The following is a 19,245-nucleotide window of genomic DNA, read 5'->3' on the forward strand; positions in this document are numbered from 1 at the left end:
GGTTATTGACCTTGCTGCTGAGGACAGGGTGGTTTTGTGCTGAGCCTGCACTGTGGTATCTGAATGAAAACGGGATATAAAGTGTGTGTGGGTGTGGGTGGGAGGGTGTGGGGAGAGGGGGCATGCATGTGTGTGTGTGTGAGGTGTGGGGCTTTCAACATGTTATCATCATGGGACATACAACTATTAATAAGAGGCACTGCATGTGGCTGATTATTGACAGATAATGTGTATGAATGTAAATGAATCCCCATTGAACTACAGTTTTCAGAATTCAGTTTACTGTGTCTACATTTGATGTGAGTATTCTACAGTCAGGACACAATATACAGCCTGTTTCCCTTTGTTGGACAGGAAAAGGTGAATATCATTCCCTCAGGAAGTGAAAGGCTATTGGCAGTTACACACTCTAATCACAACCGCACCACGGTACACAGCTGCCTCCCTAATTTCATCATTACGCACATATATGAGCATTGACGCACTGAGATCAGGAGAATTTTTTTGCGTCATCATGATTTTTTTTCTTTTTTTTCTTTACATAACCTTATATGGATTTTCCCTCTGTTTCGCTGAGTGGGGTCTATTTCTTGTAGATTACGCTTTCAATTACTGAAACCTTAAAATAATTTGAAACAATTCAAACACTGTTTCTGAATGGGAAGACAAATTGAAACGGACTGAGCAGCAATCCTGGGAGCTCCAGGCAAACACGACCACGTTACGCAATAAAGCACCCTACTGCACTGTATTTGCACTTCCCCAAATATTGTAGTAGTTGTTCATCACGAACAGTTTGATGATTTCTGTGAAGACTGAAAATGGAACAGTGGCTGGATTATGCCGCTTAAACCGTGATTGTATTCTGGCTGGGCAACGCACATGGAAAATTCCTGCCACTGAGCTGCAGTCCCGACACCTATAGGTGCTTGTTTACCAGTTCGGAAGGACTGGAAGGACTCCCTCTACAGACATGTTAAAATATGGTCAAGGGGTTGGAAAAAAAAAACATAGCTGGGAATAAGAAAAGGCTATGGCACTAAAACATTGGCAGTATATACCTATACGAATCAAGGTAAAATAAAACAAATCATTCATTATAGTTCCTTCACCCTGTGTAGGCTATACACATTCAGGTTACTATTTATTCTAATATATTTTATAATCCACCTCAATTTATTGAATGACACAAATGTAGGGTTTGTTCATCAGGAACATCTCGGTTGGTACATTTAGATTGGCAGAAAATGAAGTCAAATGTTGGATCACAGCACCAGAGCTTCTAAAAAAAAGCCCTGACTGACTACACTCAAATGAATCAGAAGAGGGCAGAGTGATAGTAGGAGGGCGCTCTCTCTCTCTCTCTCTCTCTCTCATTTGAACGGGGCCATCTGACTCTAGCATTCATCCCGTTTCCACCAATAAGCCCAATGAGCTGAGTGTGCACCGCCCACTGTCGGTGTGTGTATTTTTTCTCCTCCTTTCTCGTCTTTTTTTTCACCAGAGCTGGATGTGTAGATCGTCACATGTTGTTTCCCCTCCTTAGTCCGGACTCTAGCAGACATGTGTTTTTTATTACTCAGCTGTGGGAGAAGACGAACGCTCGCACAACCAGCTCTGGAAATAGAGGATTAAAATAAAGCGCGTCATTTCTTTAGCAATTCGAGGAAAGGGATTATTGTGTCTGATAGCGAAGGACACGAGAATGGCGAGTCCGCCAAACACAGGAGATCAGCCGTTATTGCACAGTAATACGAACGTGAACAACAATATCAAGAAGTGCGGATATCTAAAGAAGCAGAAACACGGACACAAGCGCTTTTTCGTTTTAAAAGAGCCGAGCGAAGGTTTCTCTGCCCGGCTGGAGTACTACGAGAGCGAGAAGAAATGGAAAAACAAATCGGCCGCGAAGAGAGTTATTCCTCTGGACTGCTGTCTCAATATCAACAAGAGAGCTGACGCAAAACACAAATATCTTATTGCTCTTTATACCAAGGACGAGTACTTTGCCGTCGCGGCAGAAAACGAGCAGGAACAGGAGAGCTGGTACCTGGTGCTGACGGATTTAATGACAGAGGGGAAAGTATACGACGGCTCAGCGTCCAACTCCGCGTCCTCGCTGGTTGGCTTCGACGAGGAGAGCTACGGTGTAATAACGCCGGTTACCGCCATCTACAAGGAGGTATGGCAAGTCAATCTGAAATCCAAAGGCCTGGGCCAAAGCAGAAATTTGACCGGAGTGTACAGGCTCTGTCTCTCCAGTCGGACTATCAGTTTTGTCAAGCTGAACTCAGAGGTTGCCTCAGTCATTTTACAGCTGATGAATATCCGGAGGTGCGGCCATTCTGACAGCTTTTTCTTCATTGAAGTTGGTAGATCTGCAGCTACGGGCCCGGGGGAGTTTTGGATGCAAGCTGATGACTCTGTGGTGGCGCAAAATATCCACGAAACTATCTTGGAGGCGATGAAAGCCATGAAGGAGCTGTCGGAATTCCGTCCGCGCAGCAAAAGCCAGTCGTCCAGTACAAACCCCATCTCTGTGCCCACACGGAGGCACCTGAACAATCTCCCCCCCAGCCAGACAGGACTTCCCAGGCGGTCGCGCACCGACAGCATGGCTATGACCTCTCCTGTGAGCAAATTTTCCTCCTGTCGAATACGCACGGCCAGCGAGGGCGATGGCACCATGGCACGCCCCATGTCAGTGAATGGCAGCCCCCTTAGCCCAGGGGTCCAAAGGACCCTCCTGAGCAGATCTCACACCATTTCAATGCGCCCTTGTCGGACATTTGAAAATTCTTCTCTTCAGCACAGTAAGTCCATGTCTATGCCCCTGTCTCCCTCTCCACCCATAGCCACTTCAACTCAAATAAATCTGTCCTCCTGCCCAGAAAGCAATGCTCCTCGCCCCTCCAGTTGCAGTGCCTCCTTCTCAGGCTCCCCCAGTGATCCTGGTTTTATATCATGTGAGGAGTATAGCTCTAGCTCTGTGGACGCACGGGACCTGAGGCTACCGCTAACACTTCGTAGCAACACTCCAGAGTCTCTCAAAGCTGACACTCCCCCCTCCCGGGACGGCAGTGAGCTTGAAGGCTACATGGTGATGGAGCGGCAGAATGGTTACCGGTGGTTACCGGAGCTGGACAAGGCTTATCGAAAGCGCACGTACTCCCTCACTACCCCCCGCCAACAGAGGGGTCCCCCCCAAGTATCTTCAGCCTCTCTGGATGAGTATACTCTTATGAGGGCTACTTACACTAGTGGGAGCCAGTCTTCTCGCAGGTGTCACACTGCCTCCCCTAAAGGGATCCATCCGGAGGATTACAGGGAGGTTCAGATCAGCGTTGGCATTCTCCAAGGTGACAATGGCTATATGCCTATGATGCCAGGTGTGGCACCGCAGACACTAGGGTCTAAGCATGACCTCTACATGCCCATGAGCCCCATGAGTGTTTCCGCTCCAAAGCAGATCATCAACCCCCGTTCACACTCTTCAGCAGGGCTGGCCCAACACACAGAGTCTCCTGGGAGTGTTTCTCTGGAGGACAGTGGCTATATGCGGATGTGGTGCGGAACCAAGATGTCAGTGGAGAGTAGTGATGGAAAGCTTACCAATGGAGAGTACCTGAACATGTCTCCTGTCGACCATCTGGTGTCTTCAACACCCACAGACTACATCCTCAGTCCTCCAGGGGGAGATCCCCACCCCCAGACAAATCACAGACAGCCTTATTCTTACAGCTCTCTACCATACTCACTTAAAGGCCAGCTGCAGCGCAATGGGTCCACAGATAAAGACCAGTATGTGGTCATGAGTTTACAAAGACAGCGGATAGAAGAGGAGTCCAACTATTGTCCTGTCTCTCCAGGAGACTTTGTGGCCAGCAGATCTCCGGGGACACCAAGCACCCCTTCCCCTGCGCCATCTCCTCTCAGAGTGGCTCGGGTAGATGGAGGTCTGGTAAACCACAGTAGGGTGTGTCGGCCCACCCGCCTGGCTCTGGAATCACTCAGAACACTACCTTGTATGAGCGAACACCCGCTTCCCTCGGAGCCACGCAGCCCTGGAGAGTACATCAACATAGACTTTGGTAGTGCTGGTAACCTGCTGGCATCCACAGTGTCAGAGAGCACTGAACCCTCTGTGAGTCTAATGTGTACAGAGAGGGGATCCCTGCCATTCTCAGACTATGCTAATGTTGACGTCAGCTCCCCGGGTCATCTTGGCTCACACCATCCCGGGAGTTACCTCCCTGCAGAGTGCCGAAACCACACGCCTGAAGTCTTGACTTGCTCTAGTCTGATGAACACCCAGCAGAACATGCAGGGAGGCGAGAAGGGAGAAGAGAAAAAAATCATAGAGAGACAGACAGAAGAGAGGGGGATGGTTAAGGAATATCCCCTCCAGCAGCAGGTGAGCCTGGTGTGTCAGCCTGCTCCAGTCAAAGAGGACTATACTGAGATGACTTTCAGTCCTCCTGCCCCTCGACCTGCTCTCTGCACCACTGGTGATGCTTCCCTCTCTACCAGCCTCACCACCTGTGTCCAGAGACTCAGCCTTGAGAGCAGCATTGAGGATGGGGTGCCCCCTGTGCCTGTTGACTCTTTTCTCCTGGGGGGTCCATCGTTATCTGTCACCCTCATGGATCCACACAGGGGGGCCAAAGTGATCCGGGCTGACCCTCAGGGGCGCAGACGGCACAGTTCTGAGACCTTTTCCTCCACCACCACTGTCACACCAGTGTGCCCATCCTTTGCCCATGACACCAAACGGCACAGCTCTGCGTCTGTGGAGAATGTATCCCACGTTGTTTGCAGCTCTGAAGGTTCTGACGAGGACTATGGCAGCAACAGCCCCATGTGCAGGGAGATGTCAGCTGGTTATCAAAATGGACTTAACTACATTGCCTTAAACTTGATGGAGGGAAACCTTGGAGGATGCAGGTTAGGGGGCTGTGACGGACCCTTGAGGTTCAAGACGACAGCCTGTGGCTGCAAGGGGGGCATGAATGGTTTCAACACTAGCCCATATGCCACCATGGGATTCAAGGAGACTGCTGCTGCTGTGAAAGGTGAGTGGTTTTATACATGTCACACACACTCATTCATTCAGCAGGTTTTCATTCATAAAGGGAGTGGTGTTAGAGCTTAGAAGTAGGATAGAGATCCGCCTCAGGGCTACTGTAGATACTCTGCAGAGATAGGCTGCTCGTTGCTAAGCAGCACTTCTAAGCTAATTTTCATTCCAAAGTTGAGAATGATCTTTTAGAGAACATGCTGAAAACAAACAGCCTTCATGTTTGTCTGCAGTTGAGCCTGTGTTTTAAACATGGACTATGGATTTAACCCTCTGACTATTTAAAACACACAGTGTTCATTTTTAATCCTTGTCCTTCATATTAGCCAAAATAATACACAACTTACTTGTAGTTTATGTCTCTGCTGTTCAAATTGGTAAAGCCACTGGCCATATATGTCACAAATAACCTCTAGCCTAGTGTTATGTAATCAAATATGACAAGTTTTACATACAACACACATACTGACATGTGTGTTAGAATAGCAGCTCTGTCCGTAAAGGCAGGCTCCGGGAGTCGAGGAAAGTAAAGCTGTTATGAACATTGCTGTTGAGTGTATAGGCTGCAAAGTTTAGATAGGATTAGTCACCTACTAGTCACACCCATGACACATAGACAAATCTCAAGGCTGCCCGATGCTGAGGAGGGCTGTTTGCTCAGTCTTTGATCTGCTTCAAACTGCAGAGAGATATTAAAGCAGAAGCACTGGAAAACAAGGGTGTTTCCTTCCAAATAAAGCTTAGAAATTTGTGCAAAACAACAAAAACGCATCCATATTCTCCAGAGTATGCTGCTTTAATTTGCACTCCTTGGCTGTTGATCTCCTTAAAGGGAGACAGCAACTGTATTTCAATTCAGAATTCACTTTTACATTTTATTTTTTTAGCAACATCTTATTTTGAAAAATTACCGGCATTGCGGTGTTTTATTCTGGCTCACTTGATGCTGCTGCTGGTGTGCGTTTGTGTGAATGGTCTGCTCTGCTCTCCCCTCAGTGACGCAGTTTTATTCCACGTCAGTATTTAAAAAAACATCTAGTCTGATCCAGTGACGCATGCAGCACTACACATGATGCGCACATGGAAGTAGCTAGAACAGGAAAACAAATCATTTTTATTTCCTATTTTATAACAGTGTAGTGTAGTTTTTATAAGGTTGGTATGTGTGTGAATAAGGCATGAAATCCATATGACTAAGTGTCTTTGTGTGAAGGATCAGTTGCCATTAAAATATTACCTTTCACCTTATTTTGTTCACTGTTGCATCAGTGGCTTTTCATGCACCTCTAAATGGCAGGGATTATTTACAGGGATAGATGCCCTTGTAGGGGCATGTCAGAAGTTGCTGTTGTCCAAAAAGAAAATACATAGTGCTGGGATCATTGTGAGTCAGGAGGCAGTGTTCCTGATAGTGAAATACAAGAGTTTAATTGCTGTTTGTGGTTTCACAATCAAGTTGTCTCTCTTTGTCTTTGTCTCTGCTGGCTTTCATGCTGTGAGCGCAGCCAGCATCGGGCTTGGTGCAAGTCATCGGGTTCCCCAGAAAAACAAGTGAGTCAGTTGTTTATCAACTGTCAGGTACTGGGTTTCAGGACTGGAATGTGGGCAGTGTGCAAAGGTTGCTGGGAGAGGTGAATGCTCACTTGTTTTTTTAACCTGGTGGGATGGGCTAAAAGACGGGGTTGGATTCTTTCTTTTTTACTTTACAAACACGCTAATGAAACAATTTTAGACAGGAAGGGGCACTCATTAATGTTTTGTACAAACACATATGACTTTTACCAGGCACACACACATACTTGTGAAGCCTCACACCTATTGTGAACCTCCCACTTATTGTCCAATCACTTCGTTGTTTGGACAGAGCCCAAATATTGAATTTTTTAACCACAGTAGAGACGTTTGTCCAAGGTCACTAGAGCGGGGATGAGTGACAAGGGAGGAGAAGGGACAATAGTAAAGGATGGATGACTTGTTTTGTTTTTCATGTAGGCTACAACAATACAATGGAGCTGTTGGGAGGGAGGGAGAGATTGAGGTGGAGGAATGGAGGAGTAACCTGGAAACCAGGCTCTCTGATCAGGGATTTGATCAGTGTGGCAATTCATTGATCCTCATCAAAACACAAAAGACACTTCTGTTGCTTGTGTGTTTGAGATGAAAAGAGGGCCTGACTATTCAGTACAAGATGGTAGGCCTTACCACATTCTCTGGTTATCACTGAGTGAACTATAGCTTGCATTCACTGCAATACATCAATTTGGAATGGGTAGATTAGGAAATCCATCATCTGTCCTCATCTTAAGTTTTCGGCGAGAGACAGAGAGGGAGGGAAACATTGCTCCGAAGCAGATCTGGCCTGTTTGTACAGCTATATGGAGTTCAGGTTAAGGCAATACCATGGTTTCTCAAATGCCATATGAACACCTTATGCCGGTTAAAAGTTCTCATAACCCGGATAACAGACCTAGATAACTCTTTTAGTAACCGGAGTATTCTAAAATTTCCTTCAGGATGAATAAAGGATCTATCTATCTATCTATCTATCTATCTATCTATCTATCTATCTATCTATCTATCTATCTATCTATCTATCTATCTATTCATGCACGTATCAATCTTAACCGGAGTAAGATCGGGTTAAGCGCCTGTGCACGCTCCGTAGGTTATAACTTCCCCTCCCCACTCTACTGAAGTGGTTTTGACCCGGAAATAATTTGTCAGCACTGTGACCGTTGCTATGATACAACAAAAAAGCTTGGATCGCCGTCAAGCAGCGGACAACAACAACAACAGATTGACCATCTCCGGGGTTGTCAACACTGTATCTCGTCAAGGAAGTGTAGCAAACGTTAGTTGGCTAATTTGCAAATTTCACCATACGTACATGCCTTCATGCGACACTGGTAACAGATGAGGCAAACAAAGTTGTTACTCGTCTGAGAGAACACTGTGTTTCTTATGCTGTGACAAAAGTGTGTGAATGAATCATTACGTTGTTAAATTTCATTAATTTATTGTCCGGCTGGCCTGTCGGCTGGTTCTCAGTTTATTCTGATCAGTTGTACGTTAACAGAGCGCCACCTACTGTAGCTGAGGTAGAGTTAATGTATACTTTATTAATCCCACAAGGGAAAATTACAATTTACACTCGTTTGTTGTTATTAAATACATTACACATTATACATGCTGTAATGGAGAGATGTCAGAGTGAGTGAGGGGGCTGCCCATGTGCCCATGCCCTGTTGTTTGGGTTTTTGCCCTGACATGACGTGCATTAGAGATGTTCTGATACCGATACCAGTATCGGTATCGCCTCCGATACTGCCTAAAATGCTGGTATCGGTATCGGGCAGTACTGGAGTTTATCCCCCGATCCGATACCAAATAATAAAGCCCTAAAGTAAATTTGTATTTAAGTTCTTTTTTTGTTATAACTGAATGTCAAACCGAATAAAAAAAGAATGTTCTGTGGCATTCATTGTTTGTGTTTCTTGCATTTATCCTGAGCCAGACTGACAACAAAGATAGAAATCATATCACATCCATACAGGGATAGAAGTAAAAATGGTATCTAACGTGCAGGGAGAGGGGAGGTTATGGGGCAGAGAAGAGGGCTTTTTAGCTTTCAGTGCACGCCTTCTGGCCCTGTCGCTAATGTCTAGCCCTTTGAACTAGCTCTGTTTGTGTGAAAGACTCTGAGTGTGTGTGTGTGTGTGTGTGTGTGTGTGTGTGTGTGTGTGGGGGGGGGGTTATTGCCATAGAGACATGTCTGTGGCAAAAACAAAACCAGGAGGTGTGTGTACTATTTTTATAACTTCTCACATCCATTCATCTTACCTCTCCTTTTTAAGTAAATCTCTCCAGACACTTCTCTTTCCTCCATTAAAGCTGCTTTATCCTCCTTCTGTCTTCCTTTATCTAATGTTTCTCTATCTGGCTAAAAGTCGCATGGGTGCAGACAGGGCAGAAGACTGACTCACACTCCATGCCTTTCATTTGTGGGCCCAGACTGCCACAACACACTTCTTCTGTGCGTGTAAATACAGAACCTTCAGCAGATGGTGTGTGTGTGTGTGTGCGTGTGTGTGTGTGTGTGTGTGTGTGCGTGGGGGGGGGGGTCCAGGGGCTTTCCACCTGCCCTGTCAGGCAGTGCTCACTGGTTATCTGGCCCTTTAGAGGAGAGTGACAATACACTAATGACTGGCCACCATCTGCCACAACAACAACAGGGAGAGGGTGGGGGTGTGGCGACGCAGTTTCAAGAAGCCATACACCAATCCAACCCCCCCCCCTCCTTCTCTGCATCCTCCTCCCCCTTTTCTCCACTTCTTCTCTCCAGACATTGGTTTCTGTTTTCCAGAAATCATGTGATCCAACTCACCTTACACACACTTTCTCCACACCGGTGCCTTTGAGCCTTGTGTTTTTCCTGTTGTTATCTGACCGCAGTGGACCGTCTCTGATTGGCTTGTCACACTAGAGGCCATAGAGTATTGTCTAACAATCATTACACAATTACCTAATCATATCTGATCAACAAGCCTCACTTCTCTCCCTGCTTTGTTTATCTCACACTGCTAACAACAACAACAATACATAACTTATAGCCAACTGGTTTGAAAGATTAATTTGAAATTTCTAGAGCAGTAACAATTGATGGGTAAGTCAACTCATAGAAAATAACTCAGCAGCTATTTTGATAATCAACCAATTTATGTAATTGTTTTAGTCTTTTTTCATCAGAAATTCCAAACTTTCTCTAGTTCCAGCTTCATAAATGTGAGGATATGATGCTTGTTGAAAGTTTACATCATTGAATTATATTGGACTGTTGGTCTGATAAAGAAATACATTTGAAAAAACATTTTGGGTTCTGGTGAATTATAATGGACCTTTTTCACTGTTTTGTGGCATTTCAAAGACAAAACAAATAGTCGATTATTCGAAAAAATAATTGTCAGATTAATTGAAAAATGAAAATACTAATAATCCTCATAATGTCTGCTGTTATGGTGTATTCATGGGCTAAATAAAGTATACCATCTGAGAATCAAGAGCTGGTTGCTACACGATAACCTTTTTGATGCAAGAGGGAACTAAATTAACTTTCAGGTTTGATATTTGACAGAATAGCTCACAAATGCCGTGGGTCATATACAGTATGTACTGTAGAAAGTCCCTTTTATAAATAATATGCTTGCAAATAAAAGTGACAGTAAAAGAAATGTGTGTAGCCAAATCTTTTGTTAGCCTTGGACACTTAACTCTGCCAACAATGCCTCTACTTGATTGTTTGATTACAAGCTTTATTTTTTTCAATATATATTTTCCTTACCTGTAGCCCTTACTTACAGGCATACACACACAAATAGCTCTCTTGGCCATAACTCAGGATACATAAGTCTTTGAGTAAAGTAGGGCGGGATGTTCCAGCACTTGATGTTAACAAAGTCAACCTATCATATCCTCAATTTAGCTTGGAGGTAAAAAGGATTACATTCACTTCAGGATTAGACTTTGTTGAGTAGCTCATTTAGTCTAAAGGATGAGGAAGAGCTAGTGCTTCTGTGTGTGACAGGCGAGCTCAGTCTACTGACTTCTTGCCAATTTTCAAGTTTTTCACTCATAAATAGTCCAAGTCATCATAAACTCTTTTCTATCGCTCTAGACCCTGGTACTGTAATGTTTCTCCAAAGAGGTGTATTATATAGAGCATAGGATTAGCTTTCAGTTGTCAGTATGATTTGTTACTTTTCTTTGTCATGTGTGGTCACTAATTTAAAAATCTTTTGGTTTTACATTGTTGGTCGAACTAAACAGGACCTTCTGAATTTGCCAACTGTGGCTCTTTCCCAATTTTCTGACATTTTAAAGACCAACTCAATTAGGGGAATAGTAAATTATGTTAATCTAATATCCCTTTTTGTCAGAATCAGTGAATATCTCCTCATGGTCACCTAGCTCTGTATTTTCTGTTTAAAAAAAAAAAGAATATATATTTTTTTAATACACTGCCCTGGCTCTGTAAATGGAAAACAAACAGAAAGGACTGCAAGAGCCACAAAACACTGTTCCAGCCAATCAGCAACAAGCAGCGACAGTTGATGGTAGGGGCGGGAGGGGGGGAGGGGAGGCAGCATTTGAATGTGCCGGCCAGTAGTTCTCTGTCCATAAATCTGGGGGGGCCGAGCTTATGAAGAGAGGGTTGTATTTGTTTGGCCGTTGAGTTCAGATATCAACAATCTTTGTGCAGAATAACATTCTGAACCAACCTGAGAAAAAATGAAAGTAATCATCAGCTGCAGCCCTTTTGTTTAGGGAAAGCCACAGGATCATTGCAGAAAGATACAACTTAATTACATGTTGAATCTGGAATATAAGTAGCAAGAGTAAAGAAAAAAAACTGAATAAAGCAATTAAACAAAACAAATATCAACAACAATGCACATTTTGTAGCATGAGGCCTACTTCTCTGTGATCCTGGAGACAGGACTTTTTTCATATGTTTTACTTAATCGTTTACCACAGGGATCTCCACCAAGGGGTCCCTGACCCCTAAGGGGTCCTCAGAGTCACTCCAGGAGGGCCTCCATATATTATTAATTTTTTGAAAGTTTTTTTCAAACATGAATGTGATTAACATGAATCCAACATATTATTTGCAAATAATAAAACCCCACTGATGATAGGCTTACTGTCTTGTAGGCGGTTAGTCTCTAAGATAACCAATTACAGCCGTATGCACTCAGTGTACCCGAGTTTGAGATAGCGCATTAAAAACCTGAAAATGCATTCCTGCACATTGCTTCACTCTTCATATAACAAAGATTTTTAGTTTTAATGGAGATTATCACAGCAATAACTCAAAGGGAACCTCCAATGCAAGGCCCAATCTCGCATTGTTAATGAAAAAAAAAAAAAAAAAGGTGTTTTCCCCGTGATTTGGATCTGCTCCAAAATTGTATGGGCTCTTCCTTGGTCAATGCTACACCATTCCACCAAGTGTAATGAAAACCAGGCCAGTAATTCTTCCGTAATCCTGTTGACAGACAGACAGACAAAAAACCAAACAAACCAAACTGAAAACATAACCTCCTTGGTGGGGGTAATAATGAGTCAGCAGAATAAAGGCCCTGACACACCAAGCAGATGGTCAAGAATTAGTAGCGTCAAAGGCCGACCGTGGCATTGCCCCATGATGCCTTTGTCAAAGAAAAACAAAAAGCCAAGAAAAACATTGCAAAGACTACAGCCAACTACAACGCACGTCTGCACCTGCGTGAGAGGAACTAACTCTCCATGCCAGCCAGGCGGCAGTAATCTATTGGTCATTTAAAAAGGGAAACCGGATATAAACACTATGATACCGACAACTAAACAGCGTAACAACTTTTTTTTATTAGTTTATATTGTAACGTGTAGGTATGTAGATCTTTTAAAAGACATGAAATAAATACACCTACACAAGCAGTTATGGATGTTTTCCATCTTATGGAAACAATGTGCACAAATATCAGATATCCCAATAGTTTGAAGTTTAAAGGAACATTCAAACTTCATTTCCTGCCAGTTTTGTCACCCCTATGTGTATTGGATTGATCAGATGAGATGAAGATGAAAAATGAGAGGAGCCTTCTGTGTGTGCTTTCAAAGTCGTTTGTTTGCTTTTCTCACTACCGTTTTTCTTCTTGTGTACTTATTTGCCGACAGGGATGCGGGACGAAGTCCGATGTGTAGCAGCTCCTTGGGTCTAGGTCCTAATATAGTTAACAGCATTTGTTGTTTTTGTTTTGTTGTTCAGACAGAGGTGTGGAAGGTCAGAGTGTGGGTCAGTGTTTGTTTGGTGGAGCAGTGCTGTAGCCCAGGGAGGAGCCTGCAGGGCAGGAAAGTAAACAGAGCAGATCTGAGCATGATGATCTGTAAGAGGAAACCTGCTCGTAACATCATTTCTGTTGGAGCAGTTCCCCAAAAGCTCATTTAGCTCTGTAGCCACACAGAACTACTCAAGCAGGCAATGCATCAACAGGCATGGGGACATGTTTACTCTGCTTCTGAAGCACCAGAGAGGCTGCTAATACATGGCTGAGTGTGTGTCCTAGTCCTGAATGGAGCAGTGCTAAATTTAGCCTGTGCAAACTAAATAAATAATGAACAGAGCTTGAATGTGTGTGGGTTGGAATAGGGGCCACAGACGTGAGTTGTTGGGAGGGGTGTGTGTATGTGCTCGAAAAAGAGGAGGGGTAGGAGCCATTGGGTTTATTCCCCTGCTGGACCAGCGTCCCCTTCTCTCAATCCCCCGCCCCCCTCCCCACATCTCCCTGCCCACCCACACTTTTCTCCGGTCAGCATGTGTTTGAATAGCGGTGTGTGCGGCTACTCCCAATACAACACATTGTCATATTGCACCATAGCTCACAATAATAATAATGTTTTTGAGTGCTTATGTACCAGGCTACACCTGGTTGCTAATCTGAGCTATTAGTGATTCAACACTCCTTCCCGGCAGATCTCAGTCATTCTTACCCAAGTGTGTGCCTCTACAGGCCAGCCCCTTCAGAAACACACACACACACACACACACACACACACACACACACACACACACACACACACACACACACCACACACACACACACACACACACTGTTATGGACCGTCTGTCCCATGACCTCACTGCATTCCCGTTCCTCTCTGTCAGGTTGATTCTGTTGCTGTGGTTTTTCCACCACTTCCAACCCTGTTTCTATTTTCTTCTGTCTCTGACGCCCATGGCAATGAAAAGACATAGCTCAGCCAGCACAGGGGGCTAAGGAGTTAGATGAATTATTTTACCTTTCAAATTAATTCTGTGGCTCCATATTTGTATGTCTGTTGAAACGCATTGGCCTTTTCAATGTATTTTCTTTACCTCTGTGATGTTTTGGTCCTCAGTAAGTGTTTAGTGTCTATGTCAAGTGTCTATGAAGCTTTAGATTTGACAACAGCCTCTGATTTTTCTTTAAAGCGTGTAGGGCAAAGAGGGAGAATAGACGTGTGTGTGTTTATGGTGGGAGTAGTGAATGTGCAACAGTGAGGACTCTGAATGAAAGGTTTGTTTTAGAGAATGACGATCACATCCAGCTTTGTGAAAACAGCTCTTGTTTGTGGCTGGGGAAAAGGGAGAGGAGACGGCGAATGAGGGAAGAAATGCAGCCGCGTAGAGGGGCTTTGTGTTTGTGTGTGTGTGTGCATGTGTGTGTGTGTGTGTGTGTGTCGGCCAAGACTTCCGCTTCTATTTGATAGCTCTACATGCAAATGAACTGTGCTGAATTCCCTGAGATGTGTTCCAAAGCAGTTTAATCGTCATTTTGACAATACTCACAAACAAGTACACCAGGGCAAGGGTCAGCACAGCTTGCCACTGGGAGAAAAGTGACACTCTGAAGATCCAGGGTTTATTGTATTTGAAAATACACAACTGTGGTGTGTATGTGTGTGTGGGGGTGGGGGGGGGGCGTGGGTTGAGTGAACTTGTGTTTATTTGACTTTAGTAGGTATGCAATCAAGAATACCTGGGTGGGTGTTTGTCGGTGTGTGGGAGTGTTATTGCTGTCTATTTTTCCGTCATTGGAGACTGCTCTGTGTCAGCTGCACAGTGCTAAATGCCACTCTGTTTTTCCCCTGCTGTGAAAGCACCTGCCACTTTGGTGTCTACCAGCTGAAGAAAAACACACACACACACACACACACACACACACACACCACACACACACACACACACACACACACACACACACACACACACACCTTGAAGAGCACTTATTCCTTATTTGGTAACAGAGTGGGGGGATCCGTTTGAACTCCCCCTCTACCTCTATTGCTCTATCCTAGGTAATAAATCACATACTGTACAAGCACTTCCTTTAAGTTTCTAAAGAGAGTATTGACCAAGAAATTGTATTCAGTTAGATTTATCTTCATGACTGTAAATCACATGACAAGAAACTTACTTGTTTTTTTCTTCTTCTTCTTTCAGAATGAAGGCTGATCCTCTCACCCCACCCCCCTCCCAACCCTTCTCCTCCCTCCTTTTCCTGTGAATGTAGGATTTCACTGCAGCCAAGTGACGAGGTCGCCACAGCGACAGCTGGACCATGCGTTGCAGTCAATGTCCTTTGATCTCTTTTCCGCCTTCGAGGGTCACAGGGACAGCCATCACCATGGCAACACGGACACTTGACCCTTGCCCCAAATCTTCCTTCTGCTTTTCTCGGCACCAAAACATTCAGGCGCCATTGTTGCTGCTATACTGGTTACTTAAAAAATAACAAGGACTTAAACAGACTATTAACTCTGACTATAGATAGGTAACTATTTATCTCTGTGCATAGGCCTGCAAAAATTATTGTTATATTACTTATTCATTTTTATTGTTATTATTGCCATTTATACACTTTCAGCTGGTCTTTTTTTTGGCTTCAGCCAATAGTTGCCAGATACTCTCACCTGAAATCCTGTGAACAAAACCTGGAGACCATTGTGTGCACACAAAAACCTTTAATGCATACAGATTACATATATTTATTTATTTATCATGTAGGTATGCATTCAATGAAGTGTGTGTTTGAATTTGTATACAGATTGTACTGCAAAAAGAGGTGGCATTTATGAACATATTTAAAAATCAAAGTTAACAATTGCTAAAAAACTAAAAACCTACCTCAGCAAAAAAACAGGATGGTACCAATTCACACAGTAGAAATATATATAAAATATTTATTTTCCGAGGTGAATGTTTTTTAAAAATCACCATTCCAAAGCCTTACTCTATCCATCAGCCCCCTTTCTGATGGACCTTTTAAGTTTGGACCTATAAACAGACAGTATATCAAAGATTCAACTGATCATTTTATAGACTGAATGTTCATCAGAGCCGAATGACAGACAGCCTCTCTGAGATTAATTTCCTTCTCTGCCCACCTTATATTAATGACAAGATTATGTATTAAAGATCGAGAGTAATATATTTATTAATATGCCTGAGATGGAGGATTCATACACACTAACAGAATAGCCAGGACTTTAGAGGAGTATCTGTCATTGCATTGCATCACACATGCATGCAAGTGACACACATTGAAACATTGCAGCATAAACCAGATCCGACTGGACCTTACCACCAGATCTGTGGCCTGTCTGAGACCAGGTCTCAGCACCTTTATATACTTTAACTACTCAGCCACTGTTCACATGTGATATCCTGCACACCCACAAGGCCTGCAGGAAGTTATGACCTGTCAGGTAAAGGGACAGAGACATGAATGTTTGAAGTAACAAAGTAACTGGACAGCTCAGAATTTTCTCACCTGATGCCTCATGGCGGAGCTCTGTCACACCGCGCGGTTGGCTGGCAGGTGCAGGGAGCGCTGGGTAATGTGGCAAATGCATGACACAGTATGAATGGCTGTTCAAACAAGCCTGCTCGATAGCTTGAATCCACTTTGAGCTGAGAGAGAGTCAGACTGGAATGCGCCGGAGCTAATGCATGGTCTTGCACTTACAAACTTTCTAGATTGTAACACAAGACACAATGAATGTAGTACATGTCTTCCGAGCTTGGGAACACACAACCCAACAAACACCACAGCAACTGCAACAACAACAACGAAACGTGCAGAGGTACCAAATGGAAACTATGACAGAAACAAGCAGAATAAAAGAAACAAACCAGGGGAAGTATCTCTTTATTTATCTGAATTCACTGGGACTTTACCGTTGCCTATGTACTGTAAATAGTACGGTGTTACAGAGAATTACATTTAAGCAAACGCTAAGAAACTTTGAGAGATGTTAAGTTAAATAACTTATGTTGTTTGTACTTTACATAATATGTGTTTGAGTGAACTTTCTGATACAACAAAAGCACTAATTAAGTTATATGCTAAGCAGTATGGTTTGGGATTGATTTGTTTCTTTTTTAAACTGTCATGCAATAGTCTTGTGAAATGGATGCCACTATGAGGAAATTTCTAATGCTGTAATTCTGCAACAAAATTTTTTTAAGAGAAATTATTAATACTTGACATAATTAATTCTTGCTACTTAGGTACAACACAAATGGCATATATGCAATATTTACACTTTTGAAAATTAGTTTACAAAGACGTACCAAATGTACACATACTGTTAATAATGTTTGTTAAACCTTAAAATCAGATTTTTGCTGTTTGTACATTTTTTTCCTCCAAATTTGAGATGAAAACCTTTACGTGTTTGTTTTTTGCTAATCAAGCCTCTTGGTCTTTTGAGCAGTGTTTTGCATTTGGATAATGTTTCAAGTTTTTATTCAGCATCTAAAGGTTACGATATGAGCTTATCTTGCTGTGTCTTTCATTGTAAATATTTCATATCTTGCATATTGTGATGCTACTAAGAGATGATAATTTAAACTTAGTTCATTGCTTTAGATTGTATTGATTCTTTATAGACACATGCAATAAATAATGATGTTATTTAAGAAAGCCATTTTCCTCTCTGTTTCATTTCTCCTCCCCCTCTCCTCTCTGTCAAATAACAAACAATAACTAGCTTTTCATCTTTCATGTGAATAGGCACTCGCCAGAGCAGATGGTTCAATTTAGTGTCATGTCTCTTTCATTAAGAAAAACCTCATTAAGATAGATGGAACATATCTTGATTCTCTTTAATTTCCCATGTCCCTCGTGTTCCCAAAACTCTGCTCACTATTGAGAAAGAGTGGATTAAGAATTGGGTGTTGGCCTAACCTAGTGTTGCCTCCAGCATTAGCATTGTATTCCTGCGTTTGGCTCCCAGTCCCCACCCCCAGCAAGAGTCATTAGACCAGCATGTTGAAACAGCCCCTGGAACTGGGAGTGAATAAATAACTGTGACAGGATTATGATTTTTCACCCTTAGCCATATGCTGTATTCATTCTCACAGCCTTGCTAATTAAAATGGTGATTAATGTTAAGAAATAGGTCTTATTGTCTACTGTGGCTAGTGGTATGTGTTTGGATGGGTGGTTCTGGGTGGTTGGCTTAGGCTTGTGTGCAAGTACTGGGTGAGGGACATGACTTGTTTGTACTTCAAACCTAAGTATGTGAGCAGTACAGATGGAGCAAGTAAAAAAGGGGTGGTTGAAAACAGCTGGAAATTGTGGAGAAATGTATAGGTTCAGAATAGTAGCTTGAAGGTAGATCCCTTCCATTAGGCAGATTTGTCCCAACGGCATATGTAGAACCTAGAAGGCTAATGAGAGAGCAAAATCCTAGGGAGTGTGACACATGGACTGGTGTCTTCATCGCTCCTGTTCTCCCTATTGCTCCACAAGTTTAGTTAAAGATTTTAGTTTATCTTATTAAATAATAAAAAGGGATAGAGAAGGAGCTGCGGGCAATTTGGTCTCTTTCTGCCTCCTCCATTCTTTACTCCGTCAAAAGACTGATAAGTGGGAGAGGAAACTACTTGTGTGACTCTGTGTTGAAAGAGTCAAACAGAAGATAATACCTGAGCGTAGTCTCTACTGTATGTTCCATGCAAATCCCTATTACAGTGGGATAATGTGAACTCAATGAGCTGGCTGGTGTTTGAATGTGTGTGTGAGTGCTTATGTGTGCACATGATAATGTCTGTGCGTGCTTGTTAGGGGGGTCTGTCATGCAACAATAAATAGGTCCATATGAGCAGCGAAAGTAGCCAGTTGCCCCAGGGAGTCATCAGCCTTATGGACAGAGACCTGCAGTAGCTCCACAGGAAATGGCTTGTTTCCGGATAGCTGTCTGGGACAGCTCTACTACATTAGTGGCCGTGTGTGTGCGTGTGCCGGTGTTTGTGGTTTTATAAGGGTTTGTAGATGTCCCCCACAACAATCAGTCTTCAGTTGGTTTGTGTGACTGACGTGCTACATCTTTTCTACATTATATCACTGAGAGAGAGGTTACCTTGATCACAAACTGATAACTGAATGTAAACAAACACAAACCTTTGGGCATTCTTCCTTATAGCAGAAGACTGAAATAAAAAAATGAAATTAATTAATTGCACACACTGCATTCATACTATAGTGAATTTCTGTCAGTGTCCAAATACATTTACTGTACATATGTCAGCAAAACCTGGCTGTGTTCAGACAAACTGAGACAAGAAAGTGTTCTTTGTGTGTGAA

At 43.2% G+C, this 19,245-nt stretch overlaps 1 protein-coding gene across 2 annotated transcripts; it reads left to right on the top strand.

The window, feature by feature from the left end:
* Nucleotides 1–1,414: 1,414 nt before the first annotated feature.
* Nucleotides 1,415–17,580, top strand: irs2b (insulin receptor substrate 2b). Of its 2 annotated transcripts, XM_032529147.1 has the most exons (3): nt 1,416–1,583; nt 1,615–5,072; nt 15,096–17,580. In XM_032529147.1, exons 2-3 carry the CDS (start codon nt 1,706–1,708, stop codon nt 15,098–15,100), a joined length of 3,372 nt encoding a protein of 1,123 aa, XP_032385038.1. In that variant the 5' UTR covers nt 1,416–1,583; nt 1,615–1,705; the 3' UTR covers nt 15,101–17,580. The 2 variants fall into 2 exon arrangements, with proteins under 2 accessions (XP_032385039.1, XP_032385038.1); XM_032529148.1 differs by having other exon boundaries at nt 1,415–5,072.
* The last annotated feature ends 1,665 nt before the right edge of the window (nt 17,581–19,245 follow it).

Source organism: Etheostoma spectabile, chromosome 11, assembly GCF_008692095.1.
Source record: "Etheostoma spectabile isolate EspeVRDwgs_2016 chromosome 11, UIUC_Espe_1.0, whole genome shotgun sequence".
NCBI classification, from domain to species: Eukaryota; Metazoa; Chordata; class Actinopteri; order Perciformes; family Percidae; genus Etheostoma; species Etheostoma spectabile.